Here is a 24,702-nt window from a genome sequence, read left to right on the forward strand (position 1 = left end):
CTTTCCCCCCACCATGTGCCCCCGCTCCAGGCAGATCTTTTCACCGGCAAGGGTGAGTGGGCTTTCGATGACGTATCCATCCGGTTCCGATCCGAGCACTCAGCACAGGTATGTTCAACTTCTGAGCCCCTCTGAGGCAAAGGCAGAAAGCCCAGCCGGCAACCAAACGAAGCTTCAAGGAAAACCACAGTCACCTCTCCGCTGGGAAGCGCTTAGCAAAGGCGAGTCCCCAGGGAACACAGCTGATTTGATCAGCACAAGGCATGCAAGCTCCAACCCCCAGTTGTTCTTAGACTTCTTATTGGGTGAGCAACACAGCCAAGCAACACAGTTGGAGCCTCCCTCCTCCCTGGCCGGCAGGAAGGGAGGGAGAGGAACTGCTTCCTTTGAAATTTAAGGGACATCATTTAAGGGACATCCATTAATAAGGGACAGCAGCGGGACATGGCGCTGGAATAAGGGACTGTCCCTTCAAATAAGGGACACTTGACAGCTATGACCATACCATTTTATACAGTTTTCCCTTCCCCCAAAGGATTCTGGGAGCTATAGTTTGGTGAGGGTGCTGAGAGGGTGCTGTTAGGAAACAGTCCCCTGCCTACCTGGAGGTGCTGGGGATTGAACCCGGGGCCTTCCTGCCTGCCAGGCAGATGCTTCTACTCACCTGAGCTGTGACTCCACTGCACCTTTCACTTGCGTTTGGATGCAGTGCACCCGTCGCGATGAGCAGCAGCCCTTCGTGACATTTTCTGCTTTTCTGTGGCTTAAAATTCCTGGTTGCCGTAGTAACTTTTGCTTTTTCTTGTGGGGGAGGAAAGCTAGAACACACTTGAGGAGCAGTTGCCGTCTCGGAGAAAGCAAAAACGAAGGTTGCTTTCTCACCTCGGAAGACCTAGTGGCGGTCAGCCGAGGGATCTGGGTAAGCCTGCGCGAGGGCCCCAGCGAAACGCAGGGCGAGGGACTTGCGGTCCTGGGTGGTGTGTTTTTTGAGGGATGCCTACCTTGATGTGGTCCTGTTGGGTGCTCCGATACCGCTGTGGGTCTCTTTTTGAAGCATTGTTAGGGACGTTGCAGATGACTAGGTAGTATGGGGCATGTTATATTGAAAAGAATCCCTTGGGAAAAACTGGTGAAGCTTGGGAGGAGGCCTGGCAGAAAATCAGCACCACGGACAGCTCACTGGGGGTTCTGGACAGAGCACGCAAGGCAGGATGTTGCTCTAGCTAGGACCTGTGGCTCACTGAGGTCTTGAATCAAGGGTGGGGAAGCTCAGGCCAGGTGCCACATGCGGCCCACCAAGCTCCCCTATCTGGCCCTCGGGACTCTCCTGGGGCCACACATCTTCTCACCAGGCAGCATCCCTTCACTGGCCCTCCTTGAGGAACATAGGAAGCTGCCTTATGTTGATTCAGACCCACTAGTCCATCTAGCTCAAAATGCCTTCTCAGCTGGTACAACATGAGACTCTTAATCTCAGGGTTCTGAGCTCGAGCCCCACAGAAGATTCTTGCATTGCAGGGGGTTGGACTAGATGCCCCTCATGGTCCCTTCCAACATTACAAATCTTTGATTCTATGAAAGGGCGTGGGTCTTGAGGGTTTCAGGCAGGGAGTTTCTCCCAGCCCTACCTGGAGATTGCCAGGGATTGAACCAGAGACCTTCTAGCTGCTAGGCAGATGCTCTGCCACTGAGCTACGACCCTTCTGTGATCTTTTGCTCCCTTCTTGAGTGCTTTTGCCTGGCTGGTATGCGTCCTTGAGCTGTGATAACGCCTGTTGCTTACCTGGATGGAGGGTTGTGTTTGTGGCTGGAACGTAGCCTGCTGTAGAAAGGGGAGATTTGTATTCATTGCCCGCCATTGGCATGCAGCCTTTGGAAAGCTGCCTTTTATTGAATGTGGTCCTTGAGCTGAAAAAGGATCACCACCACTGGAGTAGAGGAAATAAAAAAAGAAGAGAGCAGAAACAAAGGGATGGGGAGGTAACAAATCTAAATGTCTGCAAATGATGTGGGTAGATGAAGAAGGGGCTCATCACAGAGAAGTCACAGCCACAAACTGATAGGTCTGCTCATGAGAGCCAGTGTGGTGTAGTGGTTAGGGTGTTGGACTAGGACCTGGGAAATCAGAGTTCAAATCCCCATTTGGGCCATGGCACTCACCTTGGGCCACTCAGGGCATCTCAGCTTAACCTCTACCTCACAGGGTTGCTGTGGGGATTAAATTTGGACAGGTGAACTGTATGCTATGGGTAGGCAAACTAAGGCTCGGGGGCCGGATCCGGCCCAATCGCCTTCTAAATCCGACCCACAGATGGTCCAGGGATCAGCGTGTTTTTACTTGAGTAGAATGTGTCCTTTAATTTAAAATGCATCTCTGGGTTATTTGTGGGACATAGGAATTAGTTCACCCCCCAAAAAAAATATAGTCCGCCCCCCCACAAGGTCTGAGGGACAGTGGACCGCCCCCCCCGCTGAAAACGTTTGCTGACCCCTATGCCACCTTGAGAGGGACGCGGGTGGCGCTGTGGGTAAAACCTCAGTGCCTAGGACTTGCCGATCGCATGGTCGGCGGTTCGAATCCCTGCGGCCGGGTGAGCTCCTGTCGTTCAGTCCCAGCTCCTGCCCACCTAGCAGTTCGAAAGCACTCCTAAGTGCAAGTAGATAAATATGTACCGCTTTATAGCGAGAAGGTAAACGGCGTTTCCGTGTGCTTCTCTAGTCCCGGTTCGCCAGAGCAGCTTCGTCGCGCTGGCCACGTGACCCGGAAGAGTCTGTGGACAGCGCTGGCTCCCGGCCTCTAGAGTGAGATGAGCGCACAACCCTAGAGTCTGTCAAGACTGGCCCGTACGGGCAGGGGTACCTTTACCTTTACCTTATGCCACCTTGAGCTCCTTGGTGGAAAAGGTGGGATATAAATGCAATAAATATACATAGAAAATGAAAAAGGGTGCTGCAAAAAATAGTAGCTTGAGGGGTTAATTCTGCAATGAAGTTTAATTGGCAAGAGAAGGATTTTGCCCATGAAGCCAGGGAGCATCATAGCCACATGCAGGAATGTAGCTGTGACCAAGTTATGCAAGGCAGTTTGAAATTTTTTGTGCTGGGTGCTTGGGGAAAAAAATATAGAGAGAGCTGACACTTGTGTGCTGTGGGGTTTGATCCAGGTGATTCCTTTTTTGTTTAAAGAGAGAAATGTGTGTTTTTGTGGAACGTTGTGGATTCCTGGATACTTGCCGCTATCATGACAGCGACCAGATGAAATTAACTAGACCAGAACCCGCTTGATGTGGTTTAGTCAATTGCAACTTTCCACTGGTTTGTATAGAGCCATAGCCCAGTTCAGACATTCAGAGATCATGGTGGTGGTGGGATAAAGCATGTCTCGGAAAGGGGCATGTGGATTCCAGTAGCTGTAGTGTGATACTTAGTAGGGGCAGGGCAGGCTGAGGGAACAAGCTTATTTATGCTGTTTTCCTGACTCCTTGCTGTAGGTGTCTCTCCTGAGCCCTATTCAGGTGTTTGCCTTAAACAGAAGATCAGGACTGTGCATTCCCACAGGCTGCAGCCTCATAGCTTCCTGAGTCGGGTAAAAGATCTGGGTTCCCAATAGTGGGGATGTTTCTAAGCTGAATGCACTAAAAGTTTTTATTCAAGCGCCCCATACAGCATGGGAAGTTGGGGGTTAGCCCCCCCCCATGCCTCATACATGCTTTATTCCCCCCCCACGCCCCAGTTCATTGAATGCCTGAATAGGTCACTGGTTTTGTATGAATCAAAGAGAGAATAATAGTTTGTCATGTAAAATATTGGCTATGGTGCATCCACATTAATCTAAAGTGCACCGGTCACAGAATCATAGAATGGCTAAGTTGGAAGGTCCCCAAGGGTCATCTTGTCCAACCCCCTGCAATGTAGGAATCACAGTTTAATAATAGTAGTAGTAGTAGTAGTAGTAGTAGTAGTAATAATAATAATAATAATAATAATAATAATAATAATTTATACTTCGCCCATCTGGCTGAGTTTCCCCAGCCACTCTGGGCGGCTACCAGTTGGGTGTTAAAAACAATACAGCATTAAATATTAAAAACTTCCCTAAACAGGGCTGCCTTCAGATGTCTTTAAAAAATAGGATAGCTGCTTATTTCCTTGACATCTGGTGGGAGGGCATTCCACAGGGTGGGTGCCACTACCGAAAAGGCCCTCTGCCTGGTTCCCTGTAACTTGGCTTCTCGCAATGAGGGAACCGCCAGAAGGCCCTCAGAGCTGGACCTCAGTGTCCGGGTAGAACGATGGGGGTGGAGACGCTCTTTCAGGTATACTGGGCTGAGGTCGTTTAGGGCTTTGAAGGTCAGCACCAACACTTGGAATTGTGCTCGGAAATGTACTGGGAGCCAATGTAGATCTCTCAGGACTGGTGTTATATGGTCACTCCCAGCCACTCCCAGTCACCAGTTTAACTGCCACATTCTGGATTAATTGCAGTTTCCGAGTCACCTTCAAAGGTAGCCCCACATAGAGTGCATAGCAGTAGTCTAAGCGGGAGATAACCAGAGCATGCACCACTCTGGCGAGACAGTCTGTGGGCAGGTAGGGTCTCAGCCGTCATACCAGATGGAGTTGGTAGATAGCAGAATTGACCTGCACCTCCATGGACAGCTGTGAGTCCAAAATGACTCCCAGGCTGTGCTCCTGGTCCTTCAGGGGCACAGTTGCCTCATTCAGGACCAGGGAGTCTTCCACATCCGCCCGCTCCCCCCAAAACAGTATTTCTGTCTTGTCAGGATTCAACCTCAATCCGTTAGCCGCCATCCTAGAATCCCTGACAGATGGCCATCCAACCTCTGTTTAAAAGCCTCCGATGAAGGAGAGGCCACCACCTTCCCAGGTGGTCTGTTCCACTGTCCAACGGCTCTTACCATATGAAAGTTCTTCCTAATATCATTTGGAATCTTCTTTCTTGTCATTTGAGTCCATTGGTTTGGGCTCTGCCCCCTGGAGCTGGAGAAAACCTGCTCGCTCCATCTTCCATGTGACAGCCCTTCGCAGATAATTGAAGATGGCTCTCATATCAACTCTCAGGGCTTCTTCACACTTTGGACCTGTGCTTTCCAGGCTTTAAATCTTCATGTCCAAGTGTTCTTTTTTGTTGTTGCTCCAGAGCTTTCCCTGCAAAAAAACAAAAACCCCAAACCCCAATCTTTAAAGCTGATGTGAAATAAATGGCAATTCACAGATCACTGTTTGCTCCAATTCAGCGGTAAAGATGGTTTGCACAGGGATAGCAAAAACAAGAGTGCTTGGATTCAGAGCTTTAATGCTGGAAAGCACAGAGGAAAAGTACCGTATTTTTTGCTCTATAAGACTCACCAGACCATAAGATGCACCTAGTTTTTGGAGGAGGAAAACAAGAAAAAATATATAATGAATCTCAGAAGCCAGAACAACAAGAGGGATCGCTGTGCAGTGAAAGCAGCGATCCCTCTTGCTGTTCTGGCTTCTGGGATAGCTGCGCAGCCTGCATTCGCTCCATAAGACGCACACACATTTCCCCTTACTTTTTAGGAGGGAAAAAGTGAATCTTATAGAGCAAAAAATACGGTAAGTCCGGACAGGTTCTCAGCCTTCTCTTCTCCAGGCTGAACATACCCAACTCATTCAAGCCTTCAGCAGAGGGTTTGTTCTACCACCTTCGCACCAACCTATGCACATTTTCTTTGAGCCGAGATAGACATGTATTCTACGTGCTTGTTTTGGCGTTTCCAAGGGCACAGCACACACAAAAATGTTATGAAAACCCACCAAGGAGGTTTGACAGCCGATGGTGGCAGGATGCAAAAATCTGAACACACCGATTCCGGGTCTGTGACGGCTCAACAATGCCAAAAACCGAGTCTCTGAAAAGCATCCTGTATGCTTTTGTGTGAGCAGGTATTAGCTGAGAATGGGCTCCCCAAACTCTACTTCGATATTTTTAGGCATGACGCACTGGGAGAAGCATCAAGTTATTTTTACGAGGGTGCTCATCAATCATGTAATGACACAGCCATCAAAATAAAAGAGCAGATAAATGAATGCAGGCAATGGCAAGGACATGCCTGGAGCCTGGGCTGTGGGGTTTAATGACCCCAGATTGGGCTCCGATATGAAGAGCCTTTCTTCGTTGGACGTTGGGCTACCCTTCTCTCAGTCACTCCACACCTCTGCCTAGCAACCATCAATCATAATTAATTAGCAATGTGGTAATTAATCTTGCCGAAGAAGGTGTTCTCCCTGGATAATCATCTCCTACTGACCAAGAACTGCAAGAGTTTGTCCCTGTTAGGGATTGGCCCTCCAATTACTGCATCACAATTGGCTGCTATTTTGCAGGGTGGGGAAGTCTACTCACCTCAGTCGGATTGATTGGGTTTGGAAGGCTCTGTGCAAAATGGGAAATGGTTGCCTTCGACACGTCTCCAAACTGCTTGACGTCTTGGCTGGAGAGTGAGGAGAGGCTGTGGCACAATGGGTCAGTGTGTCTGGTGGTTAACCAGAAGGTTGGTGGTTCAAGCCCACCCAGGGATGGCTGTGGGCAGAATTCCTGCATTGCAGAGGGTTGGACTACTTTACAATTCTAGGGCCCCCCTTCAAATGCTGTGCAGAAGCTGTCCCAGGTATTGCAATGTGGAATCATAGAGCTGGAGGGAGCTTTGCAGGCCAGCGGTGGGGAACCTCCGCCCAATGGGCCTTATTAGACTCTCCAGGCTCCCCCATTTGGCCAATGCAGCCATGTTGGATGAGCAACATTCACCTGTTCTATACCTTACATCATATTAATCATGTCCATTGTGGGACAGGTAAAGGCACTGCTTCCCTGCTGAAAACAGGGGCTTGCAGGATCCACCGACCAGCTGATCATCAGCACTTGCAAAGAAATGATGGGATTTAGCAAGTCCCACTGATCTGGCACCTCTGATCAGCTGATTTGGCAAGGCCGATCGACTGATTGTCGGCACCTGCAAAGTGATGGGAAAACAGGATATCTGTTGACTGGAGAGGAATGTAGCATAACGTATTTCTGCCTTCTTCTGAGCTGCGTCTCTGCAGAAGCAGCCTAGGGCAGCCTTTGCCAAGCTGGTGCTCCCCACGGCGGCAGTGGCAGTCCAAAACATCTGGAGGGCACCCACAAGACTGCCAAGACTGGTTGGGGGTGTTAGTGGGGCAATACATTTCTCTTTTTCATTTGAGTTGCCAGCCAACTCCTCAGAGACTAGGATGCTAGTTTGTCGGCTGTCCGATCGCCCAGGTGGGCAGAGAGCGCTGAGGACATTCCGGCATCCAAACAGGCTGATTCAGATTCCTCTGGGATCAGAGGCAGCACTCCTTTTGCAAGGAGACTGTTCTCCTTGATGCTTAACTCTGTCAGCTGCCCAAATTGACTCCCAAGTCTTTCTGCAGCTTCTTTCTCCAGACGCCCATTAATTTTCCTTTGGAGGACTCACTTGTCTGATCTGCTAATGCTTTCCACTCCCAATCAGTCCAGCCCCTCAAACTCCACCAGATCTCTCCCTCTCTCTCTCCGTCTCTGCACCAGACCCCTTTCAGCCTCTCTCAAAACATCCTATTGCATTAGCAGCCGAGACAAAGAGCCCTGCACAGGCACCACTTCCCCTTTCATTTATTCTTCCCGTTGACTGATTTTCTTTTTATTAACCAGCTTTGGAGGGAACAATCCCAAAGACACCCCCCACCTTGTCACACTTTCTAAAAACTAAAAAAACCCTCCTTTTAATCAACCCTTCTTCCTTTTTTGTCCTGCAGCTCAGTGCCTGTCCTTCCCTCTCCCTTCTCAAGAGCTTGAAATAAATTGATTTCCTTGAAAAGGATGCGGAGATAACAGGGCTATCAATTAATAATCCCGGGTGGTGTAATAATAATAATAAAAAAGAGTCGGGGTTGCTATGGACTTCTTTTTTAGAATGCAAATATCACCTTTTTATTCACGAGTTCTTAAGAGGCTTTGGATCAAAAGTGCTGGGAGTGGAGAGCCTGGGTTCATTGGGGGGGAGAGAGAGATGGAGTCTATTATTTTGTCCAAAAGTACTTTTGGGTAATGAAGTGCTTCTTAGGATTCCTTCCTGAATGGATTCAGGAAATGGTGGTGTGTGGGGTGTATGGAAAAGATGGAGGGAGGAGTGGGATTAAAGGCATTCATGGAGCCTAGTTATGCTGGCTACTGGGCCAGCTTCACTCTGCTCACCAACTCCAGCTACCCTTTTACCTGACCAAACCTCCTTCCCTTTACACCTCAATTACCCTGCCCCCTCACAGCTTCCCCCCAAGCCTTTCCCTTCTCCCCCAAGCCCCACCCCCTTTTAAATGGGTGGGGAGGTGCTTCACAGAACGGCTTGCTAAACTGCTATAGGGGAAAGTGCAAAAAACAAATGTATCCATTGTGAAAAGGACGTACCAAAATGCATTGTTAGCTTGCAACAATGTGCGTATTTGTCAAAATTACATACAGAAATGTGTATATCGGAATAAACCCTATGCCTACGTTCATGAAACGAATACGCATGACTGCATTATATAGAGGGGGAAAGCTTGCAAAAATGTGTGCCGTAGTCAAAACTGCACACACAAAAAGTTAAATTTGCATTAAACTGCCGATTAATCTTGATGAGTTTTTTTTGTATTTTTTAAATTGCAAATGGGAGAATTGGAGAATTTTAAATTGCAAACTGGAGAATTTGGACCTGGAAAAAAAAACGAGACACTGAAGGAAAAGGGTTTCCTGGGTTGCTCCCTCTGGGTGCATTGAGAGTTTAAATAAGTTCTCAATGTATTTAAATGTGTAGCATAGATTTCCTCTTGTTAAATCACCACTGCTTTTCAAGTGTGTGCATGACAATGATTCCCCCCCTTTCCCATTTGTACAGGTGGTAGCCTTTCCAAGCAAGACTGGACGATCCAGTGGCCGGCAACGACTGAGACGGGCAAGGAGAACAATCCTGTGTGCCAATCGGAATCCATGCAGTGGATTCGAACCCACCTCTCTCCGAGCCCCAAAGCTCAGTCCAAATGCATCCAGCACTACTGCCACTCGACCTTGCCGCATGGACCGGTGTATGCCCATGTGGACAGGCTGACCGTGGAAGGCTTCCCAGGGCTGTGCCCGCCACTGGAGTCTGGCCACCGCTCCTTGCCCCCTTCCCCACGGCAGCGGCATGCTGCGCATACCCCGCCACGCACCCCTAACATTGTCACCACCATGACGCCGCCAGGCACACCGCCGGTCAGGAGGAGGAACAAGGTGAAGCCACCGGGAACGCCACCCCCATCCTCCCGGAAACTCATCCACCTTTTCCCAGGCTTCACCACCTTGCACCGCAGCAAGTCCCATGAATTCCAGCTGGGCAATCGAGTGGATGAGGCTCACACACCCAAGTAAGTGGACTGAGGAGGGAATATGTGCATGGACAACACGGGTGGAGAAGGGGGAGGTGGACTTGTCCCCCAGGGAGTGTGCGGGAGTACTAGGTTGATCATCAGAAGGTCGGTGGTTTGAATCCCTGTGACGGGGTGAGCTCCCATTGCTCTGTCCCAGCTCCTGCTCATCTAGCAGTTCGAAAGCATGCTAGTGCAAGTAGATAAATAGGTACCACTGCAGCGGGAGGGTAAACGGTGTTTTCGTGTGCTCTGGTTTCTGTCACTGTGTCCTGCTGTGCCAGAAGCGGTTTAGTCCTGCTGGCCACATGACCCAGAAAGCTGTCTGTGTACAAATGCTGACTCCCTCAGCCTGAAAGCGAAATGAGTGCCGCAGCCGCAGCCTATGACTGGACTTAACCATCCAGGGGTCTTTTACTTCTTCTTTTTATAATCCCTGTATCCGCAATGGACCTACTGATTACAACAATACATTGATGTAGCACTTTCCAGCATCAAAATACTGCTACTTCTACCAGCACCACCACCGTCGCAATTTATATATACTGTGTATATGTTTCTTTCATAATGAGAGCTTTAGTTTCTGGGAACAGCAGCCTGGGGGAGAGTAGGCCTCCTGGTCACGTACCCACCTCTACGTGATGAGGTGGGGGAGACAGGGTACTTGGTATTGCACAGTTCTGTTTATAGGTGTTTCTATTGGTTCAAGTGCTCTTATAGGCTGGCTGTGTACTTAGGAACAATCCAAAGAAGGCGCAAAGTTTGGACAGAGGAGTATACAAAGGTGAAAACCCCACCGAGACCAGGAGAGGTAGCCGGTCAGAGCTGCATGCTTCTCTGTGGCTGCTGCCACCTGCGCCCCTTGGCCGTCATTGAAAGATGGGATGTGAAGATAACGAACCCTTTTGCCTTCCATTTCGTGAATCGGTTTCTTTCAAACGAGCAGGAGACAGGCCATTTAGCCACCAGAGCTTGGCAGTGCCACATACTCTGGGACGCTGATGGGGTTGCCAGCTCATTAGGCCCGAATGTGGCCTCCCCAGAGGAGAAGGGCTCTCCGTTCCTTCTAATGAACTGTTCCACATCAACAGGGGTGGCGTTGTGGGTTGGGGGGAGCACCTCCCAGCTACTCTGTCCCTTCTCTCAGCCATTACAGATATTTTCCATCTCTTGCTCTCGCTGCACTTCAAAAAGTTGTCAAGCAATGTAGTCTCTCTCTCTCTCTCTCTCTCTCTCTCTCTCTCTCTCTCTGATGAATTTTCTTTTGTGTTGGCGAAAACATTTGTTATTTTGTGCAGGGACAGGGGTGAGGAACTGCCAGCCTAGGGGCCAAATACAGGACTTCAGGCCTCTCTGCCTAGACCTCGGTGCTCTCTCCAGGCTGCATCCTCTCCTCAACAACACCCTGCCACTCCTGCCTTGCAAGGGCCCTTGCGGGTGACCACATAGTAGTCTGCATGTTGTAGGCATGGCCTGCTGCAGACAACGAGTCCCATAGCTGGTGAAGCTTGGAAATCAGGACCATGAACAGGAAATCAGGACCATGGACAGCTCCCTGCCCATTCAGGCCACATACAACCGCACACAGGCTACCATGTTGCTCCAGCTAGGTTCTATGTCTCTGAGGTCTTAAGTCACGGGTGGGGAGGCTCAGGGGTGGGGGCCAAATGCGGCCCCCCAAGCCTCCCCATCTGGCCCTCATGACTCTCCCCAGGCACGCTGCCTCTCTAGTTCTGCTTCACACACGGCTCAAGTGTTTTAGCCTGGCTGGAAATAAACATACCACTTGTCTGGATGGAGGATAGAGAAGGGTGTGTAAGTCTCTGTAGAGAAGCTAGCCTACTGTATAAAGGTGACATTCCTATCTGTTACTCTTCCCACTTCTGCCTCTGCCCACAGCTCACATGTGCCCCCCCCAAAGGGAATGCGATGCTTGGGCTGAGAAAAGTTATCCATCCCTGATACAGGAGGTGTAAACTGCCTCTTGAAGAGGAGATGTCCCACTGACGACCACTTTCTGCAAGGCACCAGAGGAGGGTTTTTGCCTTCTTGGTGTGTTTCTCAGAAGTTTCTGGTCAGCTCTTGTGGGATTCCGGACTCGGGACTGGGTAGACCTTTGGTCTGATGCAGCAGCGCTTCCCCCTAGGTTCTTATGCTTGATCGAGCTAGATAGTTCACTAAGTTCCAAATCTGGATTAGCTATTAAGTATACTTGGTGATGCTGGCGCTGGCTCGCCAGAGCAGCTTTGTCACGCTGCACATGTGACCTGGAAGTGTCTGCGGACAGTGCTGGCTCCCGGTCTCTTAAGTGAGATGAGCACACAACCCTAGAGTCGGACACGACTGGCCTGTACGGGCAGGGGTACCTTTACCTTTATACTTGGTGGTGGGATGCGGGTGACGCTGTGGTCTAAACCACAGAGCCTAGGGCTTGCTGATCAGAAGGTCGGTGATTCGAATCCCTGCAATGGGGTGAGCTCCCATTGCTCGGTCCCTGCTCCTGCCAACCTAGCAGTTCAAAAGCACGTCAAAATGCAAGTAGATAGATAGGTACCGCTCTGGCGGGAAGGTAAACGGCATTTCCGTGCGCTGCTCTGGTTCTCCAGAAGCGGCTTAGTCATGCTGGCCACATGACCTGGAAGCTGTACGCTGGCTCCCTCGGCCAATAAAGTGAGCTGAGCGCCGCAACCCCAGAGTTGTCCACGACTGGACCTAATGGTCAGGGGTCCCTTTACCTATACTTGGTGGTGCAGGGCCCAGTGAACCAGGGATTTCTTTCTTCACTGTGAGGGCCACATTTCCTTCTGGGGAACCTTCCAAGAGCCACATGCCAATGGGGGCAGCAGAGGCAAAAGCAGGTGGGCCAATGAACTTACATTCAGTCTTTGTACAGTAGGCTAGATTCTAAACTCTCTCTCTCTCTCTCTCTCTCTCTCTCTCTCTCTCTCTCTCTCTCTCCACTTTCCAGGCAAGAAAAAAAGCACAGCCAGGGTGCAAAGACACGGCACACAGCAAGCCTTAACTCCTAACTTTGTGCTTGCTCTCCTGCCCATCTTTATGGAAGGGGTTATCATGAGTCTGGTTCACAGAGATCTGATCTTATAACCTAAACTCCTGGCTGCTAGATTAGAAACTTCCTGTTCTTGGAAGGATCTCTGCTGATGCTTGCTATGTAAAAGGGTCTGGCCTTTGGCTCTAAATGAGACATGAACATGGGGTGCTGGGGGAGAAATGAACAGAGACAAGTTCTCTGAGACGGGAGTTCAGTTCATTATGTATGTTACTAACAAAGATAAGGCACCCCATCTCCCCCTTTGGTTTGACTCAACAGTTTCAGCCAGACTTGCCATTTCAGAATGCAAACTATTTTTGCCCCCTTCTCCATCCATCATTATTCAATCCATTTCCCCACCTTGTGCTTTGTGTCACTACGATGATTTTGTATCACCTTGAGCTTTTGCAAAAATCGTTCAATGAAAACCTTTTTTTAAAACAAAAACAAAAAACAAAGACATATTCTATTCAGGCACAAACACTCAAGGAGGATGCGAAGCAGGGTGTGGCCTGGGCGAAATTCCAGGGGCCAGGTAGCGATGCCTGGGGTCCACTTTGAGGTGCCCCAGCCCTGCCTTACAGTTCTGATAAAGACTCTCCTTCTGCTCTCTTCCTGAATCCAGTCTGAAGTCTTTCTCCCATCTCTTGTGGCTCATTCTGGATGTCTGAAGCATTGCCACCATTTAATTAGATCTCTCTCTCTCTGTGTGTGCTGGTGTGGGAGTCTGAGGCCTCCTTTCCCCTCTGTAATTAAATGTTTCAGGTGAGCTCGAGTGAGGCTCTGGGTGTGACAACCAGGATGGGAGGTAATCAAGCATTTCCAGTTGTTAATTGTGCAAGGGGACCCTGGAGCCCCCCCCGCAAGCTCTGTTCCAGCCGGCTAGACCTCCCCTCTCCACTTCTCCCTTTCGGCGGGACTCTGGCGCTCGAGGTCAGGCTACCTTAATTTACAATTAGCGAGATGCAGCCCCTCCGCAAGCCCCGGTTCCAAGAGGAGAATCCCCCGTAGGCAGCGGAGTTTATTAAGCTAAATTAATCGAGGGGAGAGAAAACAAATATCAAAGTGTGTTCTGGTACCCCGGCATCCAACCAAGGGCTCATTGTTTCTAGGCAGGGAGGAGAGATGTCTGGAAAGGACCCAGAAGCTCCTCGGTGGAAGAGTGGAGGTTAATTTACTCTAATGGGGCTTAATGATTTTCAGGAGGCAGCCACCGAATCTTGCCTTCTAATCCCATTAGTGTTTTCGGGATCATAATTAGCGCATTAAAGGGAGGGCGTCTCCCCCCCCCACTTCTATCCTGCAGAATCGCACAGATGCTCCTGCTGCAGTTTACATCGCTTTCCGTTGCGAACTTTGGTTTTGAGTACAGGGAAGGATGGGCTTTGCGGTGAGGGATGAGGGATGAGGGATGCAAGAAGAGCTCTGCTAGATCAGGATAATGGCCCATCTGGTGCAATGTCCCCTTCTCACAGTGGCCAACCAAGATGCCTGTGGGAACCCACAAACAGGACCTGAGCATGAGAGCGCACACCCTTCCTGTGGCTTCTAGCTACCAGGATTCAGTTGAGCAGAGCATAGCCATCATGCCTAGCAGCCATTGATAGTCCTGTGTATAAGATGATGTTTTTTGCTAAAAAATAGTCAGAAATTGGGGGTTGTCTTAAACATGGATGGTGAATGCACAGGGGTTTGGGTTTGGGCTTGGGCTCTGGCGTGGGTGGCCTGGGCTCGGGTTTGGGCACAGTTGGTGGCGGATGGTGGGGGGGTGGGGGACGGGGGATGGGGGACGGGGACGATCGCCAAAAGAAAGCTCAACAACCTTTTTGTGCTATCGCTTTGAAAAGGCTGTCCAGATGTTTACGTCTTGAAATATGGCAGCTCTAACTTTGGGGGACCTTTGCAAAAAAAAGCTCAATTTCTCTGACCATCGCTTATGTTTAAATATACAATACTAAATATCACGATGCTTTGAATATTTAAGAAAATATCAAAGTTGTTCTGTTTGTTGTTTAAAATATTGATTTATTAATTTTGGGTTCAAAATCCCACAGCACTGAGACCCTGGACTGGTTTTGTGTTTCTGAGGCTGGTCCCGTAGGCGATTCCCATTCTGATTCAGAGTCCTCATTCCCATCCCCAGAAGAAAGGGGACCAGACTTATATGGGCCTGCCCTTGAAGGTTGTCCAGAGACCTCAACTTGTCCCAATAGCACCAGTCTCCTAACCACTCTCAGCCCCCTTAACAGTATACAGCTCCCAGAATTCTTTGAGGGAAGCCACAACTGTTCACAAAGTGGCAAATACTGCTTACAGGGCTGGCCCATGCACAAGGCAAGTGAGACAACTGCTTCAGGGAGCAGGATCTACAAAGGGCAGCAGATCTAGCCTCCAAGTAAGGCAGGGGTCAGCAAACTTTTTCAGCAGGGGGCCGGTCTATATTTTGAAAAAAATAAAATAAACTAATTCCTATGCCCCACAAATAACCCAGAGTTGCATTTTAAATAAAAGGACACATTCTACTCATGTAAAAACATGATGATTCGTAGACCGTCTGCTAGCCGGATTTAGAAGGCCGGATCTGTTTTTTTAAAATAATATTTTATTGAGTTTAACAATAGAAAAGGAAACAACAACCAAACAAAGAACAATAAAAACACAGGGAAAGTATAAAACACAACAATACAAAATTTCACAAAACATAAAATATAAACATTTAACCTAACGAGGGAAAAAGAAAAATCGATCAACACAAAAAAAATGGAATAAGAAAAAACACAAATCACTCTTTTCTAATTATTCATCTTTGATTAACTTATTTTCCTGACTTCCTCACGCCTCCCTTTTTTGTATCCCTTTTAAACAATTAATTCAGCAAATTCAAATCCTACTACTTTGCCCTTAAATATTTTACCTCCCAAATTTATAAATTCAAATTTCTCTTGTCACTAGAACCCCTTCATATTATTTCAATGTCATCAGCATTCATACATTTTACAATACTTCTGTAAATAAATTTTAAATTTCCTCCAATCTTCTTCCACCAACTCTTCTCCCTGATCTCGAATTCTGCCAGTCATCTCAGCCATTTCCATATAGTCGATTACTTGCGTCTGCCATTCTTCCAAGGTGGGTAGATCTTGCGTTTTCCAGTGCTTTGCGATGAGTATTCTTGCTGCTGCTGTAGCATACATAAAGAAAGTTCTATCCTTCTTTGGCACCAATTGGCCGGATCTGGCCCCCTTGGCCTTAGTTTGCCTACCCATGAAGTAAGGCATCACTTGTTGCTGCCACAGTGGCAGTGACGCCTGTGGGCTGATCTGCTGCCTTCTCAGGAGATATGCCTCCCCCGCCCCATGCTGCCCCACAGGACTCATGACGGGACCCTGCACTTATGACTTTGCCACTATGCAGCTGTGTACAGGTCTTTTGCACACCATAGCCAGCAACTTGTTATTTTGCTCGGTAAATGCCAATTGCAGACGTTGATTGATAGGGATCAGCAGAATGCAGCAGGGGCTTCTGTGAGCTCCCTGTATGGTTTTATTGTTCCCTTCCTCTGATTTCTCAATCAACGGAGATGGTTATTTTATTACAAATTTATTGGGAATTGAAGGCCTTTTGGTTTAATGTCTAAATGACCCAGCGCTGCTTCTCTGGAGCACCAGAATATTCTAATTAGCCTTTGCGTTTCTGGCTTGATGGTGATTGGCAATCACGAAATGCTTAAAAAAGACCCAAGGAAGTCATAAGGTGCTTTTCATATATTACTGGCGCTTTCTCTCAGCCTCATCTGTTTTCCAGGCCACCGCTCTGTTGATGATTATGGGCGGGGGGATTTCTGAAAGCCCAAGGAACCTTTCCAGCACTAATGTTCCAGACCTTGGCATTATGGTCAACAGCCGTAATTTGGGCAACGCAATTCATTATTGTAAGCAGTAATCCACTGGCTTCATTTTGTAGAAGACGGCCCTTAAGTCTGGAGCAGTTCAACAGGGGTCAGCAAACGTTTTCATCAGGGGGCCGGTTCACTGCCCTCAGACTTTGTGGGGGGCCGGACTATATTTTGAAAAAATAATAATATATGAACGAATTCCTATGCCCCACAAATAACCCAGAGATGCATTTTAAATAAAAGCACACATTCTACTCATGTAAAAACACGCTGATTCCCGGACCGTCTGCAGGCTGGATTTAGAAGGCGATTGGGCCGGATCAAGTCCCCGGGCCTTAGTTTGCCTACCCATGAGCTAGAAGCTACACATCAGGCCACTTCACAAATTAATTGAAAAGTCTGGTTAGTCCAAATAAGTTGGGGTTAAAGTGTAGTTTATGAAGCTGGCTTGTGTGTGTGTGTCTGTCTAAGAGTTCCCAAAGTCTGGACAGAACTTGGGATGGTAGTTCATTTAAAACCAGGAGTGGATACTTCTGATCTCTTCCTGTGGTTCATGAATGACGCAGTCTAGGAAGGGCAAATGTCAGGGACTGGACTGAGTAGGAATGGTGAAGACTCCCCCCCTTCCCCTTCACTTCCCAGAGAAGAGGGAGACAGTATAGATTTAGAACAGTGGTTTGCAGAAGGTCATAGTTCAGAGGCTGCAGAGGGCAGAAGTGGGAAATATTGGGAGGGGAGCAGGAAGAAGAGGAAGAGGCACCAGGGGAGAGACAGCTGACGGACTCAGTGTCTTTAGAAAGCATCCCAGACCCCACTTCTCCCAGAACGCGGTGGGCATGGGAAGCAGGAGAACAGAGAGCTTAGAGGCAGAAAGCACACATCTGCCAACATAGGGATGGCGTATAATAGGAGAGATGGAGGGGGTGGGGCTTTACTCAGAGCAACGCCATTACTGCAAGAGAGGCACTTTTCAGAGTCTCTCTCTGTGAATATTGAATAAAAGACTTGGTAAGAACTCTTCTTGCCAAGTTACAGGGAACCAGACAGAGGGCCTTCTCGGTGGTGGCATCCACCCTGTGGAACGTCCTCCCACCAGATGTCAAAGAGAACAGCAACTACCAGACTTTTAGAAGACATCTGAAGGCAGCCCTGTTTAGGGAAGCTTTTAATGTTTGATGCATTACGGTATTTTTATATTTTGTTGTAAACAGCCCAGAGTGGCTGGGGTAGCCCGGCCAGATGGGCGGAGTATAAATAATAATTTATTTTTATCATCATTATTATTATCATCTAATTCTTGGCTCCCCACCGTGGGAGGAATCGGATTCCCTGAACCCTGACAGAAACAGAGGGTGGTGATGGTAGACCTAAGATCTCTCCCCCTCTCCTGCAGCCACCATGAAAATTGCAGTCCTCAAGAAGGCAGGGCAGCAGCCGCTTGCAAATGTGCTGGTGAATCAAGGGCAGCCATTTTCAGCTCTGCTGAGGTGTATGTTTGGGAGGGGCAAAGGGCACCCAGCTTCAGCGGGAGTAACTGATGAGAAGGGATGCGTGGCATTGTCCGTTTCAGTTTTTCTTGCTTTTATTCATTTCGCCCCAGTCTTAAATGCATTTGCCATAATTTCAAAACTGTTTGAAGATTTTTATTTTTTTTAAAAAAGAGTTATCTCCAACTTGGATGGCTTTAAAAGAGGATTGGACAAATTCACGGAGGAAGCTAAGTCTGCTGCTGGCTACTAGCTATGATGGGACGCGGGTGGCACTGTGGGTTAAACCACAGAGCCTAGGACTTGCTGATCAGAAGGTTGGAGGTTCGAATCCCGCAATGGGGTGAGCTCCCGTTGCTCGGTCCCTGCTCCTGCCAACCTAGCAGTTCGAAAGCACATCAAAGTGCAAGTAGATAAAGAGGTACTGCTCCAGCGGGAAGGTAGACACCGTTTCCGTGCGCTGCTCTGGTTCGCCAGAAGCGGTTTAGTCATGCTGGCCACATGACCTGGAAGCTGTACGCCGGCTCCCTTGGTCAATAAAGTGAGATGAGCACCGCCACCCCAGAGTCGGTCACGACTGGACCTAATGGTCAGGGGTCCCTTTACCTTTTTACTAGCTCGGCTCTGCTTCCACGGCTGGAGGCAGTCATGCTTCTGAAACACCAGTTGCGATAAACTACAGGAGGGGAGAGTTGCTCTTGAGCTCAGGTTCTTCTGCAGGTTACCCGTATGGCTGGCCACTATGAGAACACAATGCTCTTATTACATTCTCAAAATTTGTTACCATTTTAGCATGCATTTCTCTTAATTTCGCACTTCTTTTGCAAGCAGCATTCTCCTTAGGTTACTTTCCCAAATATAATTATTATTTCATATTAGTTGCTTGTTACCTAGAGGTCCCCAAGTGACTCACAACACAACTAAACCATTAGCACAGATATATTATACCGTAAAAAAACCCAACTCTTTAAAAATACAAATATTTGCATATTTTGTGTGCCTACATTTCTGGGGACTTGGAGAACTGCATTGTAATAATAATTTATAATAATAATTTATTATTTGTACCCTGCCCATCTGGCTGGGTTTCCCCAGCCACTCTGGGCGGCTTCCATAGAAACCAGAAAACACTAAAATATCATACATTAAAAACTTCCCTGAACAGGGCTGCCTTAAGATGTCTTCTGAATGTCAAGTAGTTGTTTATCGTTTTGACATCTGATGGGAGGGTGTTCCACAGGGCGGGCGCCACCACCGAAAAGGCCCTCTGCCTGGTTCCCTGTAGCTTTGCTTCTCGCAATGAGGGAACCGCCAGAAGGCCCTTGGCACTGGACCTCAGCGTCCGGGCAGAATGATGGGGGTGGAGACGCTCAGAGAAGTAGGGATGTCGAAGGATGGTTGTATTTCAGTGTACATATTGTTTCTGGGAAAGATAATTCAGTGGGTTCTCATGAAAATGCAAGCAGAACCCTATTTCTCCCCCGTCTTTACCAACTGAAGAGGAAAAAAGGGGATTTTTGCACAAGCCCTGCCCAGTCTCCCTCCCTCCACTGCTGCCCACTTAGTCGATATGACGGTGCCGTTGCTGCAATTACCCACACTCTCTGGCCTCTGGCGCACTGCAGGTATGCAATCCCAGTTAATTATCGCTGTGTGGCATCTCTGTCGAGAGGAGCAGAGGTGGTTTTTATTTTATTTCTTTTTCTGATAAAAAAACACAACCCGCATGTTTGTGAAGAGGCACTTCTGCGGCCTCCCCCGGCGAGAAGTCTTACCTTCTCTCGCCACTTCTTCAACAGTGAAGCCATGATTGCGAATTTGGATGAGGGTTTTACGTCTCCATGGTGACCCCAGCTGGAATCCAGAGATGCCTGTGTGCAACTGGGATGACGCTAGGGTGGCCGGCGGTGGGAGCAACAGGCAATGTCAGAGGTCAGACATTAAGCAGATGGTGCAGTCATCACCACAGTCAGTTTGTTTACGTCCCACAGCCTTTGTCAACTTAGGCCCTGTCTGCACCATTGATTTAAAGCATGCTTAAACCATTTTAAATAGTCATAGCCTTTCCCCCTTGCAAAGCATGCTGGTAACTGAAGTTCCTCAAGGGTGCTTGGAATTTTTAAGGACACCACATCCCCCCTCACAGAACTACAATTCCCAGAGTTCCCCGCAAAGTGGAATTGTAGCTCTGGGAGGGAACTCAGGCGCTAATTATTTTATTTATTTTTACATTTATATCTTACCTTTACTCCAAGGAGCTCAATGTGGCATGCATGGCTCCTTCCTTCCCTGTTTTATCCTCACAACAACCCTGTGAGGTAGGTCAGGCTAAGAGACAGTGACTGACCCAAGGTCACCCAGTGAGCATCATGGTTCACTGGGGATTCGAACTCTGGCCTAGTGATGGAAATCTTGTAGTGAACAGGAAGAATGGGAAAATTTGGAGAGGAGTCAAAAGTTTCAAGGGCTGACAGAGGAAAAATCCTAATGTCTTCAATGTTTTCATGGTGTTGGAATGGATTTGAAGGAGATTATATATTGTTATTAACCTTCCTTGCTCACATTAGTGAGATCAACAGAGTACCATCCTTTGCAGCTTAAACTTGGAAGATAATATTGATTTAACCTTCTAGAAACAAAAATCTAGGATGCTTTCAGACAGACTGGGTTTTCCTGGTATTACCCGTTTTCTCCCCCTTAAAAATAACAATGACACACACATTGTTTTGTGAAGAAATAAAAGTCGTATTTACTTACATACTCTAGGTCTTGAAGCAGTACTTACAGAAGCAAAATGAAGGCAGGTTTAAAAGTACTATACAAGTTACAAAAGCACAAAATGTAAGTTCAAAAATGGTGTCTGAGCTGAATAGCTCAGACATGCACGTGTGGTCAGCTTGGAAGCATTGTGAAAAAAGAGGTTGGTTGCCCAGGAAGGAAGGAAGGATATAGTGTTACAGCTTCCTGCCAAGGCAGACAAAGGAAATGATTTCACAGAGTTCCCTCTAGCCAATTTTACAGGAAAGCTCCGAGAGCCTCAGCCCCTTCATCTGCCCACCTGGCAAAGCATGAATTATTGGTTTGACTGCAATAATGCCCCACACAGGGATGGGGGATGATTTGGCAAAAAATGGAGGGGGACAGAGAAGCTTGGGGTTTCATTAAGAGCCTCTTACCTTTATCCTCCAATAATTCAGGCACTGACAAACCTAGACAGCATCTTAAAAAGCAGAGACATCACCTTGCCGACAAAGGTCCGTATAGTTAAAGCTATGGTTTTCCCAGTAGTGATGTATGGAAGTGAGAGCTGGACCATAAAGAAGGCTGTTCGCCGAAGAATTGATGCTTTTGAATTATGGTGCTAGAGGAGACTCTTGAGAGTCCCATGGACTGCAAGAAGATCAAACCTATCCATTCTGAAGGAAATCAGCCCTGAGTGCTCACTGGAAGGACCGATCCTGAAGCTGAAGCTCCAATACTTTGGCCCCCTCATGAGAAGAGAAGACTCCCTGGAAAAGACCCTGATGTTGGGAAAGATGGAGGGCACAAGGAGAAGGGGATGACAGAGGACGAGATGGTTGGATAGTGTTCTCGAAGCTACGAACATGAGTTTGACCAAACTGCGGGAGGCAGTGGAAGACTGGAGTGTCTGGCATGCTCTGGTCCATGGGGTCACAAAGAGTCAGACACGATTAAACCTCCGTCTCCAGGACTCAGTAGTGGGAGGGAGCACAAAGGGAGAATCACCAGGGCCCGCCACTGTGACATCACCAGGGACTACCTCTAGCTCTCAGCTTTGGGCTCTGTACTTGCCAGGCCTGGGATGCTCCTGACCTGGCCTCCTTAGATATAACTGAATGCGGGATCAAACTGTCCAGGTACAATACACACTTTTTTTCTTGGAAGCTTAACCCCAATGAACCCATTGATCTGATTGTGATTATATGTGCATGAGAAAGCTGCACAATAATACTGGGGGTGGGGGGAATCTGATGCAAACCAATAAAAGCAGTCCGCTTTGCTTCTGCACTTTGGAGATCATTTTGATCTGCAAAAATCAGCATTTTGATCTGCAGAAATTCATGCACAGATATAAGTGTTATCACTTGCTGAGCAACCACTTCCCAAGCGGGCTTCACTTAAAGACACCAAACCTGTGTGGGACTGCAGACTTCTACCTCCAAAGTCCTGCATCACTGCATATCAAAGAAGGTTTTGTCGTAGTCCCCCCTCCCCCGCCTGCAAATTAGGTAGCAAGCAAAACAGGCCACTTGCGGCCAAGAAAGGTGATACTCTTGCCCTCACCCTGACACATCTCTTATCTATGGCAGGGCTGGGGAGCCCTGAAACCACCTGGTACATTTAAGAGAGCTGCTAGCATGTCTTGTTCCTTCGTGGCACATTTCTCATCAGCAGAGAAACTTTGGTCATAAGGAAAGAATCATTATATGCCGGAGTCAAACTGTCAAGCTTTGTTTGCGGAAAGCCCTAAAGAAATTACTGTGTTATATGACAAACCTAGACAGCATCTTAAAAAGCAGAGACATCACCCTGCCAACAAAGGTCCATATACTTAAAGCCATGGTTTTCCCAGTCGTGATGTATGGAAGTGAGAGCTGGACCATAAAGAAGGCTGATGGCCAAAGAATTGATGCTTTTGAATTATGGTGCTGGAGGAGACTCTTGAGAGTCCCATGGACTGCAAGAAGATAAACCTATCCATTCTTAAGGAAATCAGCCCTGAGTGCTCACTGGAAGGACAGATCCTGAAGCTGAGGCTCCAATACTTTGGCCACCTCATGAGAAGAGAAGACTCCCTGGAAAAGACCCTGATGTTGGGAAAGATGGAGGGCACAAGGAGAAGGGGATGACAGAGGACAAGATGGTTGGACAGTGTTCTTGAAGCTACCAGCATGAGTTTGACCAAACTGCGGGAAGCAGTGGAAGACAGGAGTGCCTGGCATGCTCTGGTCCATGGGGTCACAAAGAGTCGGACACGACTAAACGACTAAACAACAACAACAATTCAGGCACTGAAGCAAATGCAGCATGGACCCCCTTCTCTGTTTTCAGCCTCATGTCAACCCTGTGAGGTGGATCAAGCTGTGAGAAATGTGTCTAGCTCCAGGTGAAAGAGGGAGCACATTTGCTGGATGGGAATTTGAACCCAAGTCTTCCTCATCATAGTACAAGACACTTAAGGCAGAGGGTGGGAGACCCTTTCAGATGTCACTGGACTGTATCATCGCTGACCATTGGCCATGCTGACTGGGGTTTATGGAAGCCGGAGGCCAGGGGCATTCATAGGAACACAGTTTAGTCCCTCCTGCTTTGAACCAGCCTTCTGCACTGCCGCCTAAATGTTTATGATCATGCCGTGAAGATTCTGGCAATTCCCTGCAGCACAAAAGGCTCATTTCAGATGCTGATCACTGATTCCTCTTTGGCACGCCTTTCTCATTTGCTTCTTGCATCTCGTCTGGCTTCCTCCAATTCCAACTTTAGTTTCCAGAAGTCACTGAGATTCTGGAGTTTGGAGCTATGTCCGCCTTGAGTGTTTGAGAGGAAGGAACAAGGAGAAAAGTTCTGCTTGGGTTTGTTAACACTCCCTTCAAAGAATCCCTGTTTTTTTTTTTTTTTTTTAAAAAAATATATATATATATATAATCTGTGGCATATTAAGAAGTTACACTTTGTGCAACAGAAAAGGGAATAATAGATCAGTGAGACTTCCACCTTGAAATTCAACCATCCTGGGGGGAGCCAGGACAAGCAAAGGGATCAATAATTAACTGGCAAGCCTTTGATATGAAGAGCTTCCTTTTTCTAAGGAAATTTCCCCGCTTTCGGTCTTGCCCCTCAGAAGAACAAGAACTTATCTCTCCCCCAAGTTCTTTTTGCTCAAAGCGCAGGAAGGCAGTTTAAATCAGCTGCCCGGGGAGTTTCTGAGCTGCGGGGGAGAGTGCTTCTTCTGCCTGGGTCCTGCTTAAGGGTGAAAAAGGCAAATTCCGTGCTAGGGACCCCTAGGGAAAGAACTGAAAATAAAACTGCTGGTATCATAATGCTGTTATGCGCATCTGTGGCTATTGGACCGAGCCAGCAGGCTCTTCCTATGTTCCTATTATTTTATCCATTGAGAATGAAGCTATCAATGGCTACTAAATCAAAGACTCAAAGCAGATGGCTGCAGGGTGGCAGTCCCATCTGGCTGGCCACTGTGAGAACTGGGTGCTGGACTAGATGGGCCATTGGCCTGATCCTGCAGGCTCTTTGGATGTCTTTATGTCACACAACATCTCCACCTGCAGAGCTAGGAGTGCCCCACATGCCGTTGCTGCCTTAAGTCAGGAGTCAGCAAACTTTTTCAGCAGGGGGCCAGTCCACTGTCCCTCAGACCTTGTGGGGGGCCAGACTATATTGGCGGGGGAATGAATGAATTCCTATGCCCCACAAATAACCCAGAGATGCATTTTAAATAAAAGGGCACATTCTACTCATGTAAAAACATGCTCATTCCTAGACCGTCTGCGGGCTGGATTTAGAAGGCGATTGGTCCAGAACCGGCCCCCAGGCCTTAGTTTGCCTACCCATGCCTTAAGTGCTGATTGCCAGCATTCTTTTCACTTTGTTTCACAACTTTTATATACCACTTGGTTCATCTTCATCAAACTTTATTTTGGTCGCAGACCAGCATCAGATAAAAACATGTGAATAAAGCAAAGCACATGACAGAGAGGAAAGGGATAAAAGATACCGCTTGATTATTAGTTTGCTTCATACCCTCCAACATTCCTCAGGCAAAAATAGGGACATTTCTCACTCCCCCCAACTGACCTTCC

At 48.0% G+C, this 24,702-nt stretch overlaps 1 protein-coding gene across 2 annotated transcripts in view; it reads left to right on the plus strand.

The window, feature by feature from the left end:
• KSR2 (kinase suppressor of ras 2) overlaps positions 1–24,702 on the plus strand; it is a gene marked incomplete at its 3' end in the record, with an annotated part of 199,297 nt that overhangs the window by 45,905 nt on the left and 128,690 nt on the right. Inside the window, exons 1-2 of one of the 2 annotated variants that reach the window (XM_083717113.1) lie at positions 6,416–6,511; positions 8,922–9,429. In XM_083717113.1, coding sequence (XP_083573239.1) covers positions 6,508–6,511; positions 8,922–9,429 — 512 coding nt within the window. In that variant the 5' untranslated portion in view covers positions 6,416–6,507. Of the gene's footprint in view, positions 1–6,415; positions 6,512–8,921; positions 9,430–24,702 lie in introns of those variants that run through there. The other variant, XM_083717114.1, reaches the window with a different exon arrangement.

The sequence above is a fragment of the Podarcis gaigeae genome, assembly GCF_964106915.1.
Source record: "Podarcis gaigeae genome assembly, chromosome: 16".
Classification (NCBI taxonomy): domain Eukaryota; kingdom Metazoa; phylum Chordata; class Lepidosauria; order Squamata; family Lacertidae; genus Podarcis; species Podarcis gaigeae.